We start from the raw sequence: 18482 nt of genomic DNA, 5'->3' as shown, positions 1-18482 counted from the left end.
GTCTTCTAGAGAGGTTTCAATTTCATACTTCATCCTCGTCCTCACACCAGCTTCCTCGCGTTCTTCTTCGCCAGTCTCTCAGCCTCGTGCTCCGGCGTCTCTCCCTCTCCCATCCCGTCTGGCCCTCCCCACCCGACTCCTCCGCTCCCAGGCATCCGTCCCTTCTTCGGTGAGTGAGCTCCAGGGACGAAGACTCGCGCTGCTTGAGCCCAAGTGGGTGCTGGAGATGGAGGTTGAACGGGGTTGGGATCGGAAGAGGATGGGAGGACGACGCGTTCGGTTGGTTGAGGAGGAGAGAGGGATTTGTTGTAAGGGTACCAGACGCGGGCGGCTCGGGAGTGGATGAGACCTATGGGGACCTAAAAGAGGTCGATAAGAGGAGTTTAGTAGAGGAAGAGAAGAAGGAGAGGAAAGAAGAGGGCAACGAACGGGTCCATAGCTGTTCGAGTCCTTTGACATGGCTGGGTTGTCTCCTTCCACCCAAACCTGACCAGGCTCAAGAGTGACGAACTTCCGAGGGTAAGGATGAAGAGTCTCGATGGTATCTCCTTCAACTCCGATGACTCGCTTGACCGTTAAGCGTTTGGAGTTGCTCGTTGGCGACCTGAAAGGGAAAGAAGGGAAGGGAGGGAGGAGGTGAGCTCGAGTTTTGAGCTTTGAAAGGAATCGAGCTCACCAGAGAGTGACGATATCTCCTCGATGCCATGGTTTCCTCCAAGCTACATGCCACTTGTCTAGCAGAATCCAGTCCCTCGTTGTGTGCTTGGGCCAGTCAGGATTGAGGGTGGGCTGAAGGACCGACGGGAAAAGGGAAGGAGGAGGAAAAAGGAGGTCAGCTCGACCGTTTTCCTTCTTGCTCGGGATCGATGGAAAGATATTAAAAACATGGACTTACACACATGCTAGCTCCCTCTACTGAGACTACTCCTACGACGTTGTCGGTCACGAAAACTGCGACGGGGATCCACAGGAGGAGTTTGCTGCAAGAGAGAGGAAGACTCGAGGTCAGCTTCCTTCGATCTTTGCCCCTCCCTTCTTCCCTCCCTTCTTCAGAAGCGACCAATAGACTCACAGCCATTCACGAGTTGTTGGGGGCTTGATCACACGCAGAGGAACCATTTGAGAAGCCATTTTTGAGGAAAAAAGGGAAGGGGAGAGGGGTGGAGGGTTGGGGTGGAAGAAGGGAGGAGGTCAGCTCGAATTGAGTTGACCTCGAGCTCGAACGGCCACCATCTCTCCCTCCTCCGTCTTTGAAGCATCAAGAAACAATGGACACTTCAACCCTCTCCCTCTCAGAAATCTCGGAAGCTCTTCCAGCTCACCCTAGCTTCACAGGCATCCCTCTCGAGGTGAGGAACCCGCTCCTTTCATTCCCCTTACGGACTGGCTCACTCCTCCTTCGTTTCTCTCCCCAAAGATCGTTCGACACATCGGGGGCTTTCTCCTCAAACCTCCACCCGAAGAAGTTCATGACTATGATGAGCTGCGCACTTTCTCTACCTGAAAGGTTCCGTTCCCAACCAGTCCTTGAATGGCGAAGAGGGCGCTACTTTCGTTTCGACGCGCCTTCGTTCGGCGAAAGAGATATGAGGACGAAGAGAGAGAAGAGAAACGTAAATAACCAGTGACTCTATAGGACAACCCAGAATACTTCACAAGCAGCAAAGAGCCCAAAACACGAAGAAGAAAAGAGAGAGAGAGAGGAAGGAGACAACGAGGCACGACGAGTCCGAAAGATCTAGTCTAGAAAGATCTAGTGGGCGTGAGGAGGAGTAGCGAGCAGTTGAAGCAAAGCAAAATGACCTCCGATGGCTTCCATGAGGGTGTCCTTCTGCGAAAGGGAGGGGGAGAGAAAGAACGAGGCTTCAGCGGGGAGTGAGCGAGATCGACGAGGACGAGCTGAACTTACGATCACGTAGTGAACGCCGAACTCCTTCGCTGTTGCGACGACTATGGGTGCAACGGCAGCGTAATAGGGTTGAGCTATCGAGGGGAAGAGGTGGTGAACTACTTGGTAGTTGAGCTGAGGGAGGGCAGAAAGGGGAAGACGAGTCAGCGATGAGGGAGGAGAAAAGAAGGGAGGAGACGAAGGAAGAAGGAGAGGACCCACAGCTCCTGCGAAGAAGGTGATCCATGGATCGCCGTGTCCATCTGGATTGAGAAAACGACGGGAATGAAGTCAGTCTAGAGCTTTCGAAGGTGGAAAGAAAGACGAGGAAGCGGAGCAAACTCACAATCTTGTCCCGTCTCGACTTGAGATCTACACCAGTCCTCGTTCATGTCTCCGGTTTCAGGGTTGGGTAGCGGCCAGGCGACGTCGGAGGTGACGTGGGAAGCCTGAGGGAAGGAAGGTGTTAATGGAGAAAGGGCTCGAGAGAGGCAGAGACGACGAACCTGGAAGATGATCGCCGACGCGAACGAAAACACGAAGTCCGAGAGGAGGAAGGAGGCGATAACAGCAGTGGTAGATGCTCGAGAGAAGGCAAGGGGGATGACGAGTCGATGGACGAAGAAGAAGATCTGGAAAAGAGCAGAGAGTGCGTCAGTCTTCGTCGACGTCTCGTTCGAGAACAGAAAGAGAGAAATTGTGCACCTTTCCACCCCAGAAGATGAACTGCTGCTTAGCAGTGAAAGGGTTGACCTTGAGAGCTCCTCTCGACTTGCTGATGAAGGCGTCGTCGATATCCGCGATTCGAACACTGGAGGAAGGTCCAAAGTCAGAGGTCGAGGAACAGAGAGTGAGAGACGAGGAAATGATACGAACGTCATTCCCAGCAGAATATACAGGACCGGTGCGTAGAGCGGCTGAAACTTGTAGATCCAGAGCCACTTCTGCGAAGACTGAGAAAACGAAAGACGACGAAAAGGGTCAGAAACGAGAAGGGGTGAGACGCGTCGAAGCAGACGCAAAGTTCACCTTTATCCTGCGAAAGTCGATCTCCTTGGTCTCGATATCGACGTCAGCACCCTCAATGTTGGTGTATTGATGATGACTGAGGACGTGCTGATAGCTCCAGAGTGCTGAGGAAGCTCCGTTTACCCAGTCGTGAGAAGCGGCGAGGACGTTGTGCCAGAATGGGGATCGACCGACGGCTCCGTGGCTTCCGTCGTGGACTGCAGTTGCTGCCCATTGCATCTGCACTAATCCGAAGCAGAAGGCGGAGAGGTAGAAGACCACGGGGGAGGAGAGACCGATCGACGACCACTGGATCGAGTAAAGCGAGACGAGGACGAGGAGAGTGACGAGGTAGCGAAGGATGGAGAAGGGAGAGTGTTTTGGGTCGATGGAGTTGAGCTTGAAGTGAGCAGCGACTCGCTGTGAAAAGGGTAGCCCGAGAAGAAGAAGATCGCGTCAGACGGGATCGAGAGCAAAGACGGACGCGACGGGATCGAGAGAAAAGACGGACGCGTCGCAAGGACTCCGACCTTTGGCTAGTCCCGAACCAGCTGATAATTCTGGTCCGAGTCTACCTTTGGTCTCGCTGCCTTCCGAAACACCAAAACCAAAGAGAAGGGAAGCAACACTCACAGCCTTCAATACAACCGAAAACTCGTCGGGAGGTGGGTTCCCAGGGAGGTCCTTTCCGTCGAGGTTTCCCACGAGAAACTTTGCGAGCGTTCTCTCCTCCTTCGGACCGTGTAGATTCTCGAACAGAGGAGTCACGTCCTTCCCAGCTGGTAGAGAGATGGGTTGATGAGATAAAATGGCGAAAACATCAGCAAAGGGCGAAGAGACGCTAGAAAAGAGCGCGTCGGAGGACGAGAGGAATGGTGATCGGAACTGACCTGCAGCGAGTAGAATGTCTTTTCCTCCAGGATGCCTGCAAAAACGAAGAAGATTTAAAGTAAAGGCAAGGAGGAGGAAGAAGTCAGCTCGAGGATCGGAGGGAGCGAGACCTGTCCGATTGGCCTGTAACAAGATTTTTCCCTCGAGGAAACGTGATTCGTATGGAGAGATAAGAGGAGGAGTACGTACCTGTCGAGAAAAGTGGTGAGATCGTAGACTTTTCCCCGCACGGCTACCCAGGCGTTCGTTTCGAGGTTGTTAGCCCGAAGCTCGTCGACGGGGACGGATCGAGTTGAGCTCGCTGTGGATTCTCCAAGCATACTTCCGGCCTTGACTCCTGGAGGGGGATGAAAAGAAGAGTAGGAGAGACTGGTGATGAGGAAGAGAGGTTGCGAGAAAGGAGGAGGGAGCACTGATCAGCTTCAGGATAGAAGGAGGGAAGGGAGGGAAGTGGGCTGAGGTCGAGGTCGATGCGTTGGGGAAGCTCTCTGAGCTCCCTCCTTGGACTTTATACGAGACCTGAAGCTCGAGAGTGGAGAAGGGAAGGGTCCTTGTAGTAGAAGCTAAGACGGAATACGTACCGAAAAGGCTGCTGGATGGAGGGTGACCGTTAAGAGTCAAGAGAGGTCGTTCAAAGCTCGAAGGAAGCTCATGAAAACGGACCAAACGCCAGCGGACGAACCAGTTCCAAGGGTCCGAGCTTCTGAAAATTCGGGATATACGGCAGATCTGGTATGGAGATGAAGAGACTCTCGATCCGAAAGACACATGAGCTCGAAAAATCTGGCAGGAAAAAGAGACCAAGCAGAGCTTCTCCAGCGTCCGAAATCAAACGCGAGGAGCTCACACTTCCTTTCTTCTCTCTCAACAGCCATCTCCTTCCCCCTCTCACTTCAACAGGTCACCCAGTCCATCTAGAAACCAACTATCTATCCTCCAATCTCCGACTCCAACCTTTAAACCCTACAAGAGCGTCGCCATCACCTCCTCGATCCTCCTCGTTCTCCCCGAGCTTCCTCCCTCTCCCCCAACATGCCCTCTCATCAAAACGCGTCCTTAGTGGGAGGCCTAGGAGACTCCCCCATCGTCAAGAGACTACCAAAGTCGCCAGACGGAGAAGGTCTTACCAGAGCTGAGCTTGCTCTGCTTCGAGAACGCGAGGCTGATGGTTGTGGAGGAGGAGGAGGAATGGGCTCGTCTCCCATCGTCGCTGCACTTCCTCGCTCTCAAGAAGGAGAGGGACTCTCTCGAGAAGATCTTCGCATTCTCAAATCCAACTACCCCATCTCGACTTTCCGAAACCTCACTTCATCCTCCAAACCCTCGCCAACCACCTTCAGCAGCTCTCTTTCGCCTGCAAGATCGTTTCACTCCTCCCTCCTCACCACCCTCTCCGACCTTCCCTCTGCACCTCCTCCCTCCTGCACCCTCACCTTCATCTACCACTTCCCTTCTTCGATCATTCTGGATCCTTACCAAATCGCTCAACTTCACGAGGACGGAGCTCTCTCGTCTCCCAGAACGGAAGAGGCGACGTGGAGGTTCTTTGGGGAGACGGAGTTGGAACTTCCCGTTGGTAGGGTCGGGAAGGAAGGGAACGGGCTAGTTCTAGAGTTCGGAAGGGGAACTAGGGTGGAGAAGGTAGAGATTCCTGTGCATGGGAGGTACTTGGAAGTCTTGTCGGAAGGAGAGGAGGCGGAGAGGAAGGGGAACGACGCGAGCAGGGAGGTCGAGATCGAGTGGCCGTGGGTTGGCTGGGTTTGCGGTCAGGCAGAAGAGACTTCTGCTTCAGGACGTGAGTCTTCATCTCACGATCAGCTGGACTCGTCTTTGAGCTTTGTACTGACTTGCTCGCTCGCCTCTCACCTTTCTTCTCACGCAGACGCGCTCCCCAACCTCCCACCTCCCTTCCCATCCTCCCTCGCAGCTCTCTTCCCCAACACCAGCACTCTCCACTCCATCGAACCTGTCACCAGCGTGTCCTCTCCAAACCCAGTCTCGATCCTCACCCTCCCTGTTGGACGCGCTTCGCATCTCCCTTACGTTGAAGCAGGAACAACTGCTGCGATCTGGCTCACAGCTGGATGGGTCGCTTGGAAAGCTTTCAGGTCGTTTAGCAGGGCTTCACCGGTAGTCGTCGATGTGGACAGGAAGGCCCAGTAGATACGAGATAGAGAGAGTTCAATGGTTTCGCTACGATCTTCATGAGTTTACGACCGAGGAAGGCCTCTCTTCTCCGGCAGAGAGTAGTTGATTTTCTTGCTCAGAAAGCGATGTGCTTGCTCTCCTCACAGTGAGAAGTTAACTCTGTCAGAAGACTTCGAAGAGTCTTCTCGTCGTTTGGGAGGAAGAAGCAAAACGAAGAGGGAACGAGCTCAACCCTTTCGTCCCCTCCAACTTCCACCTTCTTGCATGCTTCGCTGCGTCCGACGGCTCTCTCTTCCCTATAAACTCCTCAACACAGGTCAAATTCATCCCACAGGTCGCAGGATGTCCTCTATCGAAGTTAATTCTCTCTTCTTCTCTAACGCGTGAGAAAATGAGCTCGAACTAAATGCCTCCTTCCTTTCCCTCCCTTCCTCGAGCAGGAGCTTCTTAAGTCCTTCGCCGACAAACACTCCCCGTTCTACCTACCACCGTTCGTTCAGATTATATTACAGCCAGCATCTTCTCTTCTTTAACCACCTCTCGCTCTCTTGGTCTACAGAGGAACTCGGGGACCAGCCGACGAGAACGAGATCACACCCAACTACACCCAACCTCGTCCGTCGACTCCGACCGACCAACCTCCAGCTCCAGCTCCGAGAGGACCCATCGATTACACGAAGCCTTTGGAGAGCTGGTCGTCCGTTCAACATAACGACTGGTCGGAGGAGAGGCAGAGGATCTTGGAAAGGGCGAAGGGACAGGGTTGGGATGTCGAGGGAGGAGGAGCGGTCGAGTGGCCTATTGCTTGGGGAGAGACGGATCAGTTCAGGTGAGTTGAGGACCGAAGAGGGACGAAGAAGAGGTAGCTGATCGTTATTTCTTGAAGGCACGTCAACAACGTAAATTTCCTGTCGTACTTCGAGACTGCTCGCCTCTCCTTCCTTCAGGCTCTCTCTCCCCCTCTCCCTGCGTCTCTCGTCTCAGATATCCTCTCAGGCCAGAACATCGGCTTCGTGGTCAAGTCTCATTTCGTCACCTACAAGGTACGAGTCTTCTCGTCAGCCTAGAAAGACTTCTATGCGCACTTTTCGCCTGGCCGACTCTTGACTGACTCTCGCGTCGTGTTTTTCCTTCTTGCCTCTTTTTTGATTCCATCAGTTCCCCGTCACCCATCCCGACTCTCTTATCCTCCTCTCTCGACCTCACTCAGTATCCCCGGAGTCGGCTCCTTCGAGTTTCAAGCTCGCTCACGAAGCCTGGAGTTTGAAAACCGGACGACTCGTCTCGACTTGCGAAACGTGAGTCCTCCTCCACTTCCTGCCCCCCGTCCACTTCTTCTCGATGCTTCAACAATCCGGTATTCTAAGCAACGTCTTCTCAACACTTCCAATTTGTCGCACTACCTTTCGATCTCACGCAAGCTTCGACGCTGACTCTCCTTTCCCCTTCTTCTCGTCCCTCTCCATTCCTCATCTTTTCGCTCTCAACAGCGAGAACATCATCTACGACCACAACGCCGGACGGAAAGCAGCCTTCCCAGAGATCCTCAAGGCCGCTCTGGAAGCAAAACAGGAATGAGATGGAAAGTCATGAGAGTAGAGTGTGTAGGATAGGACAAGCGAAGAGTAAGAAAAGAGGAACAAGATTTAGGGGGAGTGGTTGAAGAACGATCAAAAGGGAAGAGGAGAGACGCGACGAGACTTGCGCAAAAGAAAAGAGCGAAGAGGTCCAGAGAAGAAAAGTACGACAGAGATGGTTGTCAAAAGCTACGAATCACCGAAGAGGATGCGATCTATGAAGAGAAAGGAGAGAGCCTGGTCCAGAGGTACGAAGAGAAACAAGCAAGAGTCGAAGTCCACCGGGGAAAGAACAAAGCGAGTGAGTGTGAGGTGGTGTAGAGAATGAGAGGTTCAAAATCGAAAAGGAAAGTCAACAAGCAAAAATGGGAGGCAGAAAAAGGGAAGCTAACAACAAAGGACATCCGAGCGAGAGAAAAACGATCCAAAGACTCGACGCGTCGAGGCCGCGCCTTCACCAAGGACCAGGAGTCGCAGGTCGAGGAGGTCTTTCCTTCGTCCCCTCCTCCTCCTCCTCAGTCTCTTCTCCACTCTCCTCTTCACTATCCTCCTCGATAGGCGACGAAACATCTGACCTCCCGTCCTGATCCCTTCGTCGTTCCGCTTCCTCGTCGACCACTCTCGTCCTCCTCCCCTCCTGCTCCTGATCCTCAATCCAACCTCGCTCTCCAACCTCCCTCCGGATATCCACCAGCTCGCTTTTGATCATTCCAACCTCCCTCTTGGCCTGAAGCAGCTCCTTCACCAGTTCCCTGTCCTCCTTCCTCTGCTCTTCCCTCCATCGACGCTCCTCCTCGCTCTCAAGTCCGTCCAACTCCTTCGCCGTCCCACCCTCCTCGAGGAAGAGAGACGATCGCCATCGACCGTCCTTCTGCCAAGGACAAGGAGAAGGAGTGCGAGCTCCATGAGTTGAAAGAGTGACGGTGGACCCTCGAGTGAGCGTTCGATGGTGAGAGGCGACCGTGTGACGAGAGTGAGTCGGAGAGGGAGGAGCGTGAAGCGAGAGAGGGAGCGAGGGGAGGTGGACCGTTTGAGGAGGGAAAGGATCGGGAGAGTCGGTTCGAAGAGTAGGAGTGGGAGGAGGAGGATTCCTCGTCGGTGCGAGGGTGCCGAGGAGCTTGAGGATGTAATGGTAGAGGAGGTGGAAAGAGTGGAACCAGAGTCTCAGGACGTCCGTTTGAGATCCGAAGACGAGGAAGACGACGAGTCCAGCTAGGGGAGGAGAAGAAAGCGGAAAAGTCAGTCACATTTGGAGAAGGTGAAAGATGGAAGAAGCCCACGAACCTGCGGCGGTGTTGAGATCCAAGACGAGAAGAGATCGGTCGACGAGGATCAACGTCGAGGCACTGCGGGAAGAGTTCAACGCGTAGAGATCAGCTCTAGAAGGGAGAGAGTCGATCTGGAGAGGAGCGTTCGCTCACCCAAAAGCCACTCCGACGTATAGGGTGATGAGAACGACCCGAGTCGAGAGGCCGACGTCGACTTCGCTGAAGGCGACGATGAGGGTAGAGGGAACGACCACTTCCCCTCCCAGATGGCGAAAGAGGAGATAACGACGAGAGAAAAAGACGATAGTGATACCTAAACAAAGAGAGCGGAGACTTCAGCGATTCGAACGGACAAGCAGGAGTGTGAGCGGCAAACTCACAGAGAAACGTCGCGACGAGAGAGTACAGAACGATGTTGATCACTCCGAAGGCCATGACGCTGAGGGAAAGACGAATGGGTCAGCAAAGTCGTCGAGTACTAGTTAATGAGCAAGAGAGCACTCACAGGCCATCGTTCTCGAGTCGGCAGTACTGAAGCGTCGAAAGGGAAGAAGACGATAAGCTCGTCGTGTTGTTGTTAATTCAACTCCTCAAAAGACTCACGAAATCACCACGAACTAATCTCGAGCTCCCCGTCCCGTCTCTCGCGAGCACTATCGTAGCGACAAGATCCGACAGCCAAAGACCATAGGGCAGAACGATGAGCTGCGAGGGAAAGGAGGATAGGAGAAGAAGGAAGACAGCCGGCGCGTCGAAATCGTCAGCGGACGAAAGGTGGGATGGGAGAAGGACGAAGAGAGACTCACAAAGACCTGCATGGCTATGGAGTCGAAGAAGCTCTCGGCTCTTCTAGAGAAGGCTAGGAGAGTAGAGAAAAGCTGAAGCGAAGAAGAAGCCAAACGGTGTCAGTTCAACACTCAAAACTCGGAGTGAAACGGACCACACAATTCCTTCCTCTGCCCCAACGAGACTTGACCAAGATGAGAAAAGAGCTCACTTTTACGACCAGCGCAAGCACTCCTGCTGCCTGCATGCTTTGAAGACCAGCTGTTCCTCCTGCTTGAGCGAGGCAGATGGCGGAGTCGACGTGAAACGTTCCGACGAGTCTTCCTCCCGTTTCGAAGAGGGTGAGGTCGAAGAAGATTGGGGAGATGATTCCAAAGATGATGAGGAGGGATAAAATTGTGGGATCTCGCTTGGGAGCTCCATAGCAGAAGATGGTGAGAAGAAGGAGGGCGGTGAGGACGAGAGCGAAGAGCTGAGGAGGAAGAACGGAAGAGGAAAAGGAACGCGCATGTTAGCTTCAGAAGCACTCGAGATAAAGGACGGAGAAGTTAAAGAGTATAGCGGAGTGACTCACATGAAGGAAGAAGAAGGCGTAGGCTACTTCTTGAGAGACCATGGGGACGCGACGGGAGGGACGAAGGAGGGAGAGTTGTTGAGATGCGAAGGAAGATGGCCGTCGAGGGAAGACTCCACCTGTCAGGTGGGGGTTCAGAGAAGACGCTGACGAAAGACGGAGAGGAAGGATGAGAAGAGGAGCACAGAAGGTGAAGGACAGGAGTGAAAGGAGAAACAGGGTAGCGCGGAGGTTGTAGGCCCAATCGAGCCTTAATTCCTCGAGGTCCGCGCGGCCGATCCTCGGTTCTCGAGATCCTGACCGTGGAAAAAGCTTGGAAGCAGACGAGGTTGGAAACGAAAGAGGAAGAGGAAGAGGGAGGGAGAAGAGAGGGAAGGTCGAGTTTCAGCTTCTTGAAGCCGACCTCAAGAAAGCGAGCGCGATCTGAAGCGAGATGAGAGGCGCGAGAGTCAGCTTCGAGCTCGATGCGTATATGTGATCCGTATCTCATCTTCGCTCTCCAAAAATGAACGGCCGTGGGCTCCCTGAAAAGAGAGGAGGAGAAGGGGAAGAGCGAGCTGTCGAAGTCCTTCCCTCTGCCCGACACCTTCCTCCTGTTCTTGTTCTTTAGAAACGAAGAAGTCATGCACCCTGTCTGAATCTCTTCTAGGTCACTTCGTCGAGCTCCGCTACGAGCCAGAACATGCCACAGAAAGCGAGGAAGGAGAATCGAGCTCACCAAGAAACGACGAAGCTCAACCTCCTTCTCCTCCCTCCTCTTGATCCTCTGTCTCCCTGTTGACGCTTCTCTTGAGGAAGATGACGACTGTTTTCTTGCGTCTCTGCCCTCTCGTTGAACCCTGTGCCAATGCAGACCTTGAGCGAGTAGCGACGAGCGTCGAGCTGCTCCTCTGAAACGCTCGCATGGGCTGAAGCTCGACGACCACGTCCTTGGGCCATGCAGCTGCAGATCGGTAGAGCGAGCTGAGCTGGGAGAGAAAGGTAGAAGAAGGGTCCAACAGGGTTGAGCAGCTAAAGAGGAAGGGAGGGATGGTCGTGGTTGGAGGACGACGGATACGAGGCGAAATCTCAAGGCCACTTCGTCGTCGTTGTCTTCGTTTCACCCTCCTTTCTTCTCGAGGAGGTAAGTTCTCTCAACGAAAGTACACGCGAGGTCAAGAGTTTCGGCTCGAGCGTATCGCCGACTGAGCAGCTGAGCTGAGGGATTTGACGACGGAGGGGAAGGAGGAAGGAACGACGAAGAGCTTTCGACGAGAGCGCGAGAGTTCGCAGCGAGAAAGCATAAGAGAGACACCTAAAACAACCAAGCAAACCCACTCTACTTCTTGAGAGCGGCCTCCTCAGCAGCCTTCTTCCTAAAACAACGCTCAAACCAAAGACGAAAACGAAGCGAGTCAGTGAACGGAGAGACGAGACGAGAACTCGAAGCTCGAACGAAGGGAAACGAAGACTCACTCGGCCCTCTTCTTAGCCTGTCCAGCGTTCCTCTTAGCAGCTCGGGCAACTCGGAGAGTCCTGTAGGCCTCGAACTCCTTCTCCTCCTCGGTGATGGCCCTGGGAGCCTCTCGGGTGTAGACGGTGGGGAGGGGGATGGCAGCTCGGGTGGTCTCAGCGGTGAGGTCCTCAGCGGAGGAGTCTCCAGCCTTGGGCTTTCCAGCCTTTCGGGGGAAGACGATCAACCTGGATAGGGGAAGAAGGGAGGGGGAGGGAGAGGGAGAGAAACAAATCAGCGATGCGAGAGAGAAAGAGAGAGCTCGACCAAAATCCTCCTTCCTTCCTTCGAGTTGACCTGAACCCAAACGCGTTCCTCCCTCTCCCACCCCTCTCGATGATCACCCACAACCCTTCCTGCCACTCCTGATGTAGACCCTGCACTCACCTCGCTCGGTATCCCTTGATCCTCTCAATGTTAACCTGCTCAGCAGACTCGTCTCCTCCTCGTCGTCGGTGATCGACGGAGATTCCGAGTCCCTTAGCCTCCTTCTTTCCAACACCAGCAGCCTTGAGCTCCCTGAGGGTGAATCCTCGTCCCTCTCGGATCTTGGTGTTGTACCTGACGGTGGGGCATCGAACGGCGGGTCGGAGAGTCTTGAGGGGTCGAGCTCCGAGGGTGGTGGCCTTGGTGGCTCGAGCCTGTCTTCTTCGCGACTTTCGTCCAGGCTGGTCGAACCAGGTCTTCACTCGTCGCTGTTGGAGTGGATGGTGGAGGAGGGGGAGATGATGTTGGTGCGGGTAGTGGCGACGAGGTGGGAGGAGGAAGTCGGTTGGAGGATGGATTGGACGAGCGGAAGGAGAAGGTGGTGAGGTTGAAGAGGGAGGAGAGGAACGAAGAGAGATCTTTGAGTCAGAACGACAGCCCTCCTACACCTCCCTACGAGAAACGAGTGACTGCTAGATGAAGGTGTGCGAACCTGCCAGTCCTTTCGGAAATGATTGCCGTGGAGGACTTTGAAGAAAAGGGAACAAAGTCAGCTTGAAGTCTCCTTCTAAAGGTCGAGCTCTCCTCTCCTCCCTCCTCCTTCCCTCCTATGACTTGATTCAAGACGACCTGCTCACCGTTGTTCTTGCCGAATCCCATTTCTAATTTCACAGAGACGTTCCAAAGAGGGTAGAGAAGATGGTGGTGAGGTTTTTAAGGTGGGTTGGGTAGGTTGGTGAAGGAGGAAAGGCGGGAGGAAGGTGGAGGAGGAAGGAAGGTGCAAAGTTTGAAGAGCGGAGGACGACAGAGAGGAAGGTTTCGTGAGGGAGAAAAGGGAGAGGGCTAGGTCAGTATGGGTGCAGGTGCTGGTGGTGTCGGCGAGGTCGAGAAGGTCAAGTATACCAACCTGTTGCGTCTTGAAGATGAGGGAGGGAGCAAACGAACGAGGGAAATTCTCTTCCTCGACTTGAAATCGAGCGGGCTCAAGGGCTGCTGTGCTTTCCCTCTTCGATCTAAGAAAACCCATGTTTCTCAGGTTTCTAGAGAACCTGCTCTTAGAAGGGCTTCCAGGTCGATGTAGAAGGGAAAACTGAGATGAATCTCCATGAGTGAAAAAATAGTCAAGAGGGGAAGCGGGCTCGGGACTTCCTTCGATCTCTCTCCCCTCGCTCTTCCTTGCCTCCCACTCTTGCCCCGTCGAATCTACGGAAAGAGTTGGCACACAGCATCCAGCCTCTAGCCATAACTACCAGTCAACATCGAGACCCCTTGAACTCAGATTCTACGTTGGTCCTCGATCTCAGCGCGTCGTTGGGCTCTTTCCTCGTTTCCTTTCCTCTCTCGCACGAACATCACGCCGACTTTACTTGAATGTCTGAGGTCCACTGCTATCGACAAATACATCATCTTCATTTTGTACTCACAGCAGCAGATCTAAACTAGCATCGAAGCCCGGTGTCGTCTTTGCGTGATTCGCGACGACGACCTTCCCCACCCTTTCCCTCTTCCAAGGACATCATCAACCCGACTCCCTTCTCTCGAGAATCCATCACAGTTGCTGTGAAAGTTTCTGAGGAGGGAAACCGGCGTGGGCGACACTCCCTGCGTTGTTGCGACGCGTCGTGAACAACCAAACGAGATTCCCTTCGCTGAGTTCTCTGTCGCTGATCTCTCGACCACATCACGTCCACGGTGACAGTTACGTTCAATAAAAATTGATAATGGATGAGAGTGAAGAATTCCTGAGAAAGAGGATGAGACGAAGCGAGGATGGTGGTGGTTCGACTCTGACTCATTTCGACTCGAACTGAGCCAGTTCACCCTTCCCTTTTTGCCTCCGCTCCTCCCTCCACCTCTCCCTCAAAGACCCCAAACCAACCAAAAAGGGAAAGCGACATGAAAAGCATCTACCATCTACGCACTCTAAATCTAGAATCTACCAAGAAGAAGACCGTCCCTCTCACCACCCCCCGTTCACCGCGTTCTTCGGCCTCCCGTCCTGAATGAACGTCGCCAGATTCAGGACCATCTCGCACTCGAAGTGGGGGATGATGTCAACGAGGTTGCAGGCCATGTGGGGGGTGATCTGCGTGAAGCGAACGAGTGAAAGAACGAAGGGAGGGTTCAGGACGCGATTCTAATTACTCAAACTCCAAACCAGCTCGAGCGAGAAAAGGGGAGTCCGTGATTGAGAAGAATATAACCCACCGTAACCCTATCGGACTGTTTAAAGTACTCCGGCACACCCTCGGACGTTTCCGAGTCGAACACGTCGAGGGCGGCGGTGGAGACGTGGTTGGATTTCAAGGCTTCGATGAGGGCGAGTTCGTCGACCACTGCGAAGCGAGCAAGCACGAGCGAAGGGGAGGGGAAGAGGAGAGGTCAGTTCGGTTGGGTTTTGGGAGTTTGACTTGAAAGGAAGGGAGGAAAGGGAAAGGAAAGAGAACGAAACGACGACTCACGAGGACCACGAGAGGTGTTGATCACCACCCCTCCCTTGGGCATCAAGCTCAGCTCCCTCGCTCCAATCAGTCCCTTCGTAGCAGACGACAGAGGCACATGAACCGAGAGGACATCGGTGTTTCGGAGAAGCTGCGAACGAAGATGAAACCCGAAGTCAGTTTGACGCGTCTGTCCTTTCTTTTCGTCTCGTTTCTCGGCACCCACCTCGTCAAGCGAAGAAACGTAAGTAGCTCCAGCCTCGAGATCCTGGGAGAGTTTGTTTCGGTTGTAGTAGCTGACTTTCATTCCTAGGGCGGTGAGGTAGCGGGCGACGATCTGGGCGAAGGAAAGAAAGAGGAGAGGGAGGTGAGGTGAGCTTGACGAGAGAGGGAAGAAAGAGAGAGGAGGTAGAGGAGTAAAGATGGGACGAACCCTTCCGATCGATCCCATACCGACGATACCGAGTCGAAGCCCGACTTGGGATCTACCGACGAAACGAACGAGACGAACGAACGAATGAAAAAGAGGAGTGAGTATCGAAGGTCGGCGTCTCGAACGAGAAACCGCTGAATCCTCCGGCTCACCTTCCCAACGTCTTGTTCGCGACTGAATCCCCACCGGAAGTCCACTCCCCTCTCCTCAAGGACCTCTCCGCTCCGGTGGTTCCTCTCAGAGCGGTGAGGACGAGGATCACGACGTGCGCGGCTGTGGGCTCAGCGACGGCTTCCGGCGTGTTGGCGTAGAAGACTTGTTCCGAGTTGAAGTAGTCGAGGGGAATTTTGTCGAAGCCCTGGAAGAAAAGAGGAGAAGGGGTGAGTTTAAAGGAAGAGAGGAAGGGAGCGGGACGAAGAGAAGGCGAGGAGGGAGAGAGGGAGGGAAGGAGAGAAGAGACGAGCGAGGACGAACGGCTCCGGGACCACAAACACACTGCAGGGTCCCCTTGGGAGCGACGGGAGGCAGACAAGGAGCGAAGAGGGTTTCGTCGAAGGGGAGGAGTTTGAAGATGTGCGAGAGCCAGAAAGCTGAGGCGAAACAAAAAGAATTTAAGGAGGATGTTGAGCTCGGACTTCGAGATTTCAACGAGGACAAGGCGAGGGAGGGCGAGAGAGTTGACTTACCGATAGCAGAGAATCCTCCGCTGGTGACGACCTGATCTTTAATCCAAGCGATGACCTCTAGACGTTCGGTAACATCCTCGGGGACGTAGATGATCTCTGAAACAAGGCAAAAGGGAGGGAGGGAGGTCAGTTTGGAATCGAAGAAGGAGGAGACCGGTCGAGCTCACCGACACCTGAGGCTGAAAGGGCTGCGAGATCGTTGTTGGCTTCTATAGAACGAGGTTTGCCGATGGAGAGAACACGGTGGATAGGAGAGGAAGTCATTCTGGAAGTTGAGAAACGAGAGGTTGTGCTGGTTGGAGGGCAAGAAAAAGAAGGAGAAGGACAAAATCACACGAAGGAGGTCGCCGTGAGAGAGGACGGCGACAGTGTCGAGGCCTGAGGTCAACTTCAACAGCCATCTCCCCCACCAAATCAACCAGCCGAAAAACCATGTACACTCCAGAAGAACCCTTCCAGACTGGATTCCTTAAAGTCTCGGATCTCCATACGCTCTAGTAAGTACAAAAGAGATGAAGGAGAGAGAGACGATTGGACGTCGAGCTCAAAGGAGAGGGACGTCCACGAGCTGACCCGTTTTTCGTCTGATTTTCAGCTACGAGCAGTCGGGAAAGAAGGACGGGAAGGTTTGTCCGCGCGTTTTCTCTCGTTTCAAGTGCGAGAAAAGCTGACGTTTGCCATCCCTCCAGCCCGTTGTCTTTCTGCACGGTGAGCTCGACCATCTCCTCCTTCCTCTCTCTTCTGTTTCCTTCTCTCCTTCTCTCCTGCTGACGCCCTCTCGCTCTTTTGACTCTGGCTTGATTTCTAGGTGGACCTGGAGGAGGAACTTCCGCTACCGATCGAACGTACTTTGACCCTCAAGTCTACAGAATCGTCCTTCGTGAGCTCCTTCGGCCTTCCCCTTCCTTTCCGATCGAGAGCTCACCCTTCCTTCCTCGTCTAATAGTCGACCAGCGTGGATCCGGAAAGTCAACTCCTTCAGCTGAACTCAAGGATAACACTACGTAAGTCTAGAAGATTGCTTTCTTATTCTTGGCTCCATCGGACTCCTCCTTGATCGAAGCCGTCGAGCTCACACGATGTTCCCTCCTCCCTCAGCTGGGACCTCGTAAACGACATCGAACTTCTCCGAGAAGAGCTCAAGATCGACAAGTGGGTCGTCTTCGGAGGAAGCTGGTAAGTCTTTTCAAAGCTCAAGCCTTAAGAGCTCTCTCGAGAGAGACGTATGAGCTCACCATCTCCTCCTCTCCTCCTCTCCTCCCCCTCTCTTCCCTTCCACCACCACCTCTTCCTCTCTTCATCCGCCCACTTATACAGGGGATCCACCCTCTCCCTCGCTTACGCCCAAACCCACCCCTCCCGCGTCAAAGCGCTCATCTTGAGAGGCATCTTCCTCCTTCGTCGCTCTGAACTCGACTTCTTCTACCAGAACGGAGCTTCCCATCTCTTCCCGGAAGCCTGGGACGACTTCGTTGCTCCTATCCCCGAGAGCGAGAGGGGAGATATGATGCAAGCGTATCACGCGAGGTTGAACTCGGAGGAGGAGGGGGTGAGGTTGGAGGCTGCTAAGTGAGTAGTCGCGTTCTCTTCTTCTTCTTCCCGTTCGAGGCTTCGAGGTCGGAAGAGAAGCTTATTGTCTTCGTTTGCTCGGCCTATTTTTTTTGCACAGGGCTTGGTCGAAATGGGAGGTTCGTTCTCTATCCCGATTCTTCGTCACGTCTCCCTCCCTCCCTTTGCCCTGCCCCTCCCAAACTCACCCCTCCCTCCCACCCCCCTCTTCTCTCCTTAGATGTCAACCTCCAAACTCCAAGTGGACCCCGCAGACGTCGCCAAAGCCGCCGAGGACGATTGGGCAAAGTACGTTTGCGTCTTTCCCTCTTTCCCTTTTCCCTCTCTCTTCCTCGCCTTCCCCTTCCCAAACGCCCACCCTCCTTCTTTCTTCGCCCTTCCTACGTACCTTACTACAAACTGACCAAGGCACCGCTCTTTCCGTACCGCTCTCAGTGCTTTTGCGAGGATTGAGAACCAGTGAGTCTTCCCGCCCGCCGTCGTTTGGTTTTGAGACGCGTCGAGCTGACACTCCTCGTCTCGCGTTTCGAAGTTTCTTCGTCAACGCAGGATGGATGCGGGATGGACAGTTGTTGGAGAAGCAGGGGATTGATAAGATCAGGGGGATCCCTACGGTACGTCTTCTCGTCCCTTTCTCGACTCGACCGCCGTTGGTTCGGAAGCCGAACCTCAAGCTGAACGAACCTCGTTTCTGTTGTGCGTCTGGTAGGTCATCGCTCAAGGTCGATACGATGTACGTCCTACTCCAGCCGACTCACTCCCTTTCTTGATCCCTTGTTTCCGTCGAAGAAGCGCGTCGGACTCGCTCACCTCTCGTTATTCTCCTTCGTTTCGGTGCACGCAGGTCGTCTGCCCCATCACCACAGCTTGGGCTCTCAAGAAGGTTTTCCCGGAGGTGAGTCCAACTCCCCGTCCAACTCTTTCGTTCGAGAGAAGGCGAAGAACGAGAACGAGAACTGACCGTCTTCGTTTCTTTCCTTCCTCGCCTCCCTCACCCTCTCGCTCGCCTCTCCTCCTCCCGGGCCTCCCCCGTCCTCGCTCGCTCCACTCGCACCAGGCGGAACTCACCATCGTACCCGACGCAGGACACTCGGCGAGGGAGAAGCCTACGCAGAAGATCTTGTGTGCGTTTGCGGATAGGTTCAAGGATCTTTAGATTCTACAGTAGAGCGATATGGGATGGTTTGGTTTGAACGACGTGGACGCGGTGGGAGAGAATTGGAGATGGAGAGAGAGGAAGGAGAGGCGGGTGACGAGAGAAGGGGAGAGAAGGGTAGGGAGAGGGAGAGGGAGTG

The 18482-nt window shown here is 54.0% G+C and overlaps 8 protein-coding genes across 8 annotated transcripts; 3 read left to right on the top strand and 5 right to left on the bottom strand.

Annotated features, from left to right (window-relative positions):
• Positions 1-8: 8 nt before the first annotated feature.
• Positions 9-1240, bottom strand: IMP2 (endopeptidase catalytic subunit). The gene is made up of 5 exons (XM_076638904.1): positions 1073-1240; positions 896-980; positions 677-789; positions 430-604; positions 9-359 (listed from the first exon to the last, which is right to left on the bottom strand). Exons 1-5 carry the CDS (start codon positions 1129-1131, stop codon positions 42-44), a joined length of 750 nt encoding a protein of 249 aa, XP_076499960.1. The 5' UTR covers positions 1132-1240; the 3' UTR covers positions 9-41.
• A 347-nt stretch (positions 1241-1587) lies between these two features.
• BDY24DRAFT_378266 (fatty acid desaturase) lies at positions 1588-4411 on the bottom strand. Its single transcript, XM_076638903.1, has 12 exons — positions 4369-4411; positions 3977-4156; positions 3787-3821; positions 3530-3675; positions 2918-3316; positions 2765-2841; positions 2594-2699; positions 2395-2520; positions 2235-2337; positions 2111-2151; positions 1910-2023; positions 1588-1831 (listed from the first exon to the last, which is right to left on the bottom strand). Exons 2-12 carry the CDS (start codon positions 4105-4107, stop codon positions 1754-1756), a joined length of 1356 nt encoding a protein of 451 aa, XP_076499959.1. The 5' UTR covers positions 4108-4156; positions 4369-4411; the 3' UTR covers positions 1588-1753.
• A 246-nt stretch (positions 4412-4657) lies between these two features.
• On the top strand, positions 4658-6117 carry BDY24DRAFT_438616 (PIG-X/PBN1 family protein). Its single transcript, XM_076644377.1, has 2 exons — positions 4658-5582; positions 5670-6117. The coding sequence occupies exons 1-2, from the start codon at positions 4820-4822 to the stop codon at positions 5948-5950; spliced, it is 1044 nt and encodes a 347-aa protein (XP_076499958.1). The 5' UTR covers positions 4658-4819; the 3' UTR covers positions 5951-6117.
• A 160-nt stretch (positions 6118-6277) lies between these two features.
• Positions 6278-7513, top strand: BDY24DRAFT_412280 (acyl-CoA thioesterase; the record flags this gene model as incomplete). Its single annotated transcript, XM_076643035.1, has 6 exons — positions 6278-6292; positions 6376-6425; positions 6495-6764; positions 6822-6978; positions 7094-7233; positions 7426-7513. 6 exons carry the CDS (start codon positions 6278-6280, stop codon positions 7511-7513), a joined length of 720 nt encoding a protein of 239 aa, XP_076499957.1.
• A 453-nt stretch (positions 7514-7966) lies between these two features.
• On the bottom strand, positions 7967-10182 carry BDY24DRAFT_412279 (uncharacterized protein; the record flags this gene model as incomplete). Its single annotated transcript, XM_076643034.1, has 9 exons — positions 7967-8724; positions 8797-8858; positions 8934-9093; positions 9161-9219; positions 9286-9311; positions 9384-9485; positions 9587-9658; positions 9778-10038; positions 10141-10182. The coding sequence occupies 9 exons, from the start codon at positions 10180-10182 to the stop codon at positions 7967-7969; spliced, it is 1542 nt and encodes a 513-aa protein (XP_076499956.1).
• Positions 10183-11405: 1223 nt separating this feature from the next.
• BDY24DRAFT_378253 (60S ribosomal protein L13) lies at positions 11406-13035 on the bottom strand. Its single transcript, XM_076638902.1, has 5 exons — positions 12697-13035; positions 12552-12586; positions 12020-12327; positions 11596-11820; positions 11406-11495 (listed from the first exon to the last, which is right to left on the bottom strand). Exons 1-5 carry the CDS (start codon positions 12716-12718, stop codon positions 11459-11461), a joined length of 627 nt encoding a protein of 208 aa, XP_076499955.1. The 5' UTR covers positions 12719-13035; the 3' UTR covers positions 11406-11458.
• Positions 13036-14018: 983 nt separating this feature from the next.
• On the bottom strand, positions 14019-15290 carry BDY24DRAFT_336717 (D-isomer specific 2-hydroxyacid dehydrogenase; the record flags this gene model as incomplete). Its single annotated transcript, XM_076637247.1, has 6 exons — positions 14019-14144; positions 14267-14394; positions 14521-14650; positions 14726-14836; positions 14933-14984; positions 15094-15290. Coding segments are annotated over 6 exons (744 nt in total), but the record flags the coding sequence as incomplete, so codon positions are not given.
• A 698-nt stretch (positions 15291-15988) lies between these two features.
• Positions 15989-18454, top strand: BDY24DRAFT_378251 (prolyl aminopeptidase serine peptidase). Its single transcript, XM_076638901.1, has 14 exons — positions 15989-16115; positions 16214-16244; positions 16308-16326; positions 16427-16498; positions 16565-16622; positions 16717-16794; positions 16936-17187; positions 17288-17306; positions 17408-17475; positions 17623-17646; positions 17720-17801; positions 17897-17920; positions 18032-18082; positions 18245-18454. Exons 1-14 carry the CDS (start codon positions 16051-16053, stop codon positions 18341-18343), a joined length of 942 nt encoding a protein of 313 aa, XP_076499953.1. The 5' UTR covers positions 15989-16050; the 3' UTR covers positions 18344-18454.
• The last annotated feature ends 28 nt before the right edge of the window (positions 18455-18482 follow it).

The sequence above is a fragment of the Mrakia frigida genome (assembly GCF_051309035.1).
Source record: "Mrakia frigida strain ATCC 22029 unplaced genomic scaffold BDY24scaffold_4, whole genome shotgun sequence".
Lineage (NCBI taxonomy): Eukaryota > Fungi > Basidiomycota > Tremellomycetes > Cystofilobasidiales > Mrakiaceae > Mrakia > Mrakia frigida.
The sequence above is the reverse complement of the archived record's forward strand: the minus strand, read 5'-3'. Positions and strand labels throughout refer to the sequence as shown.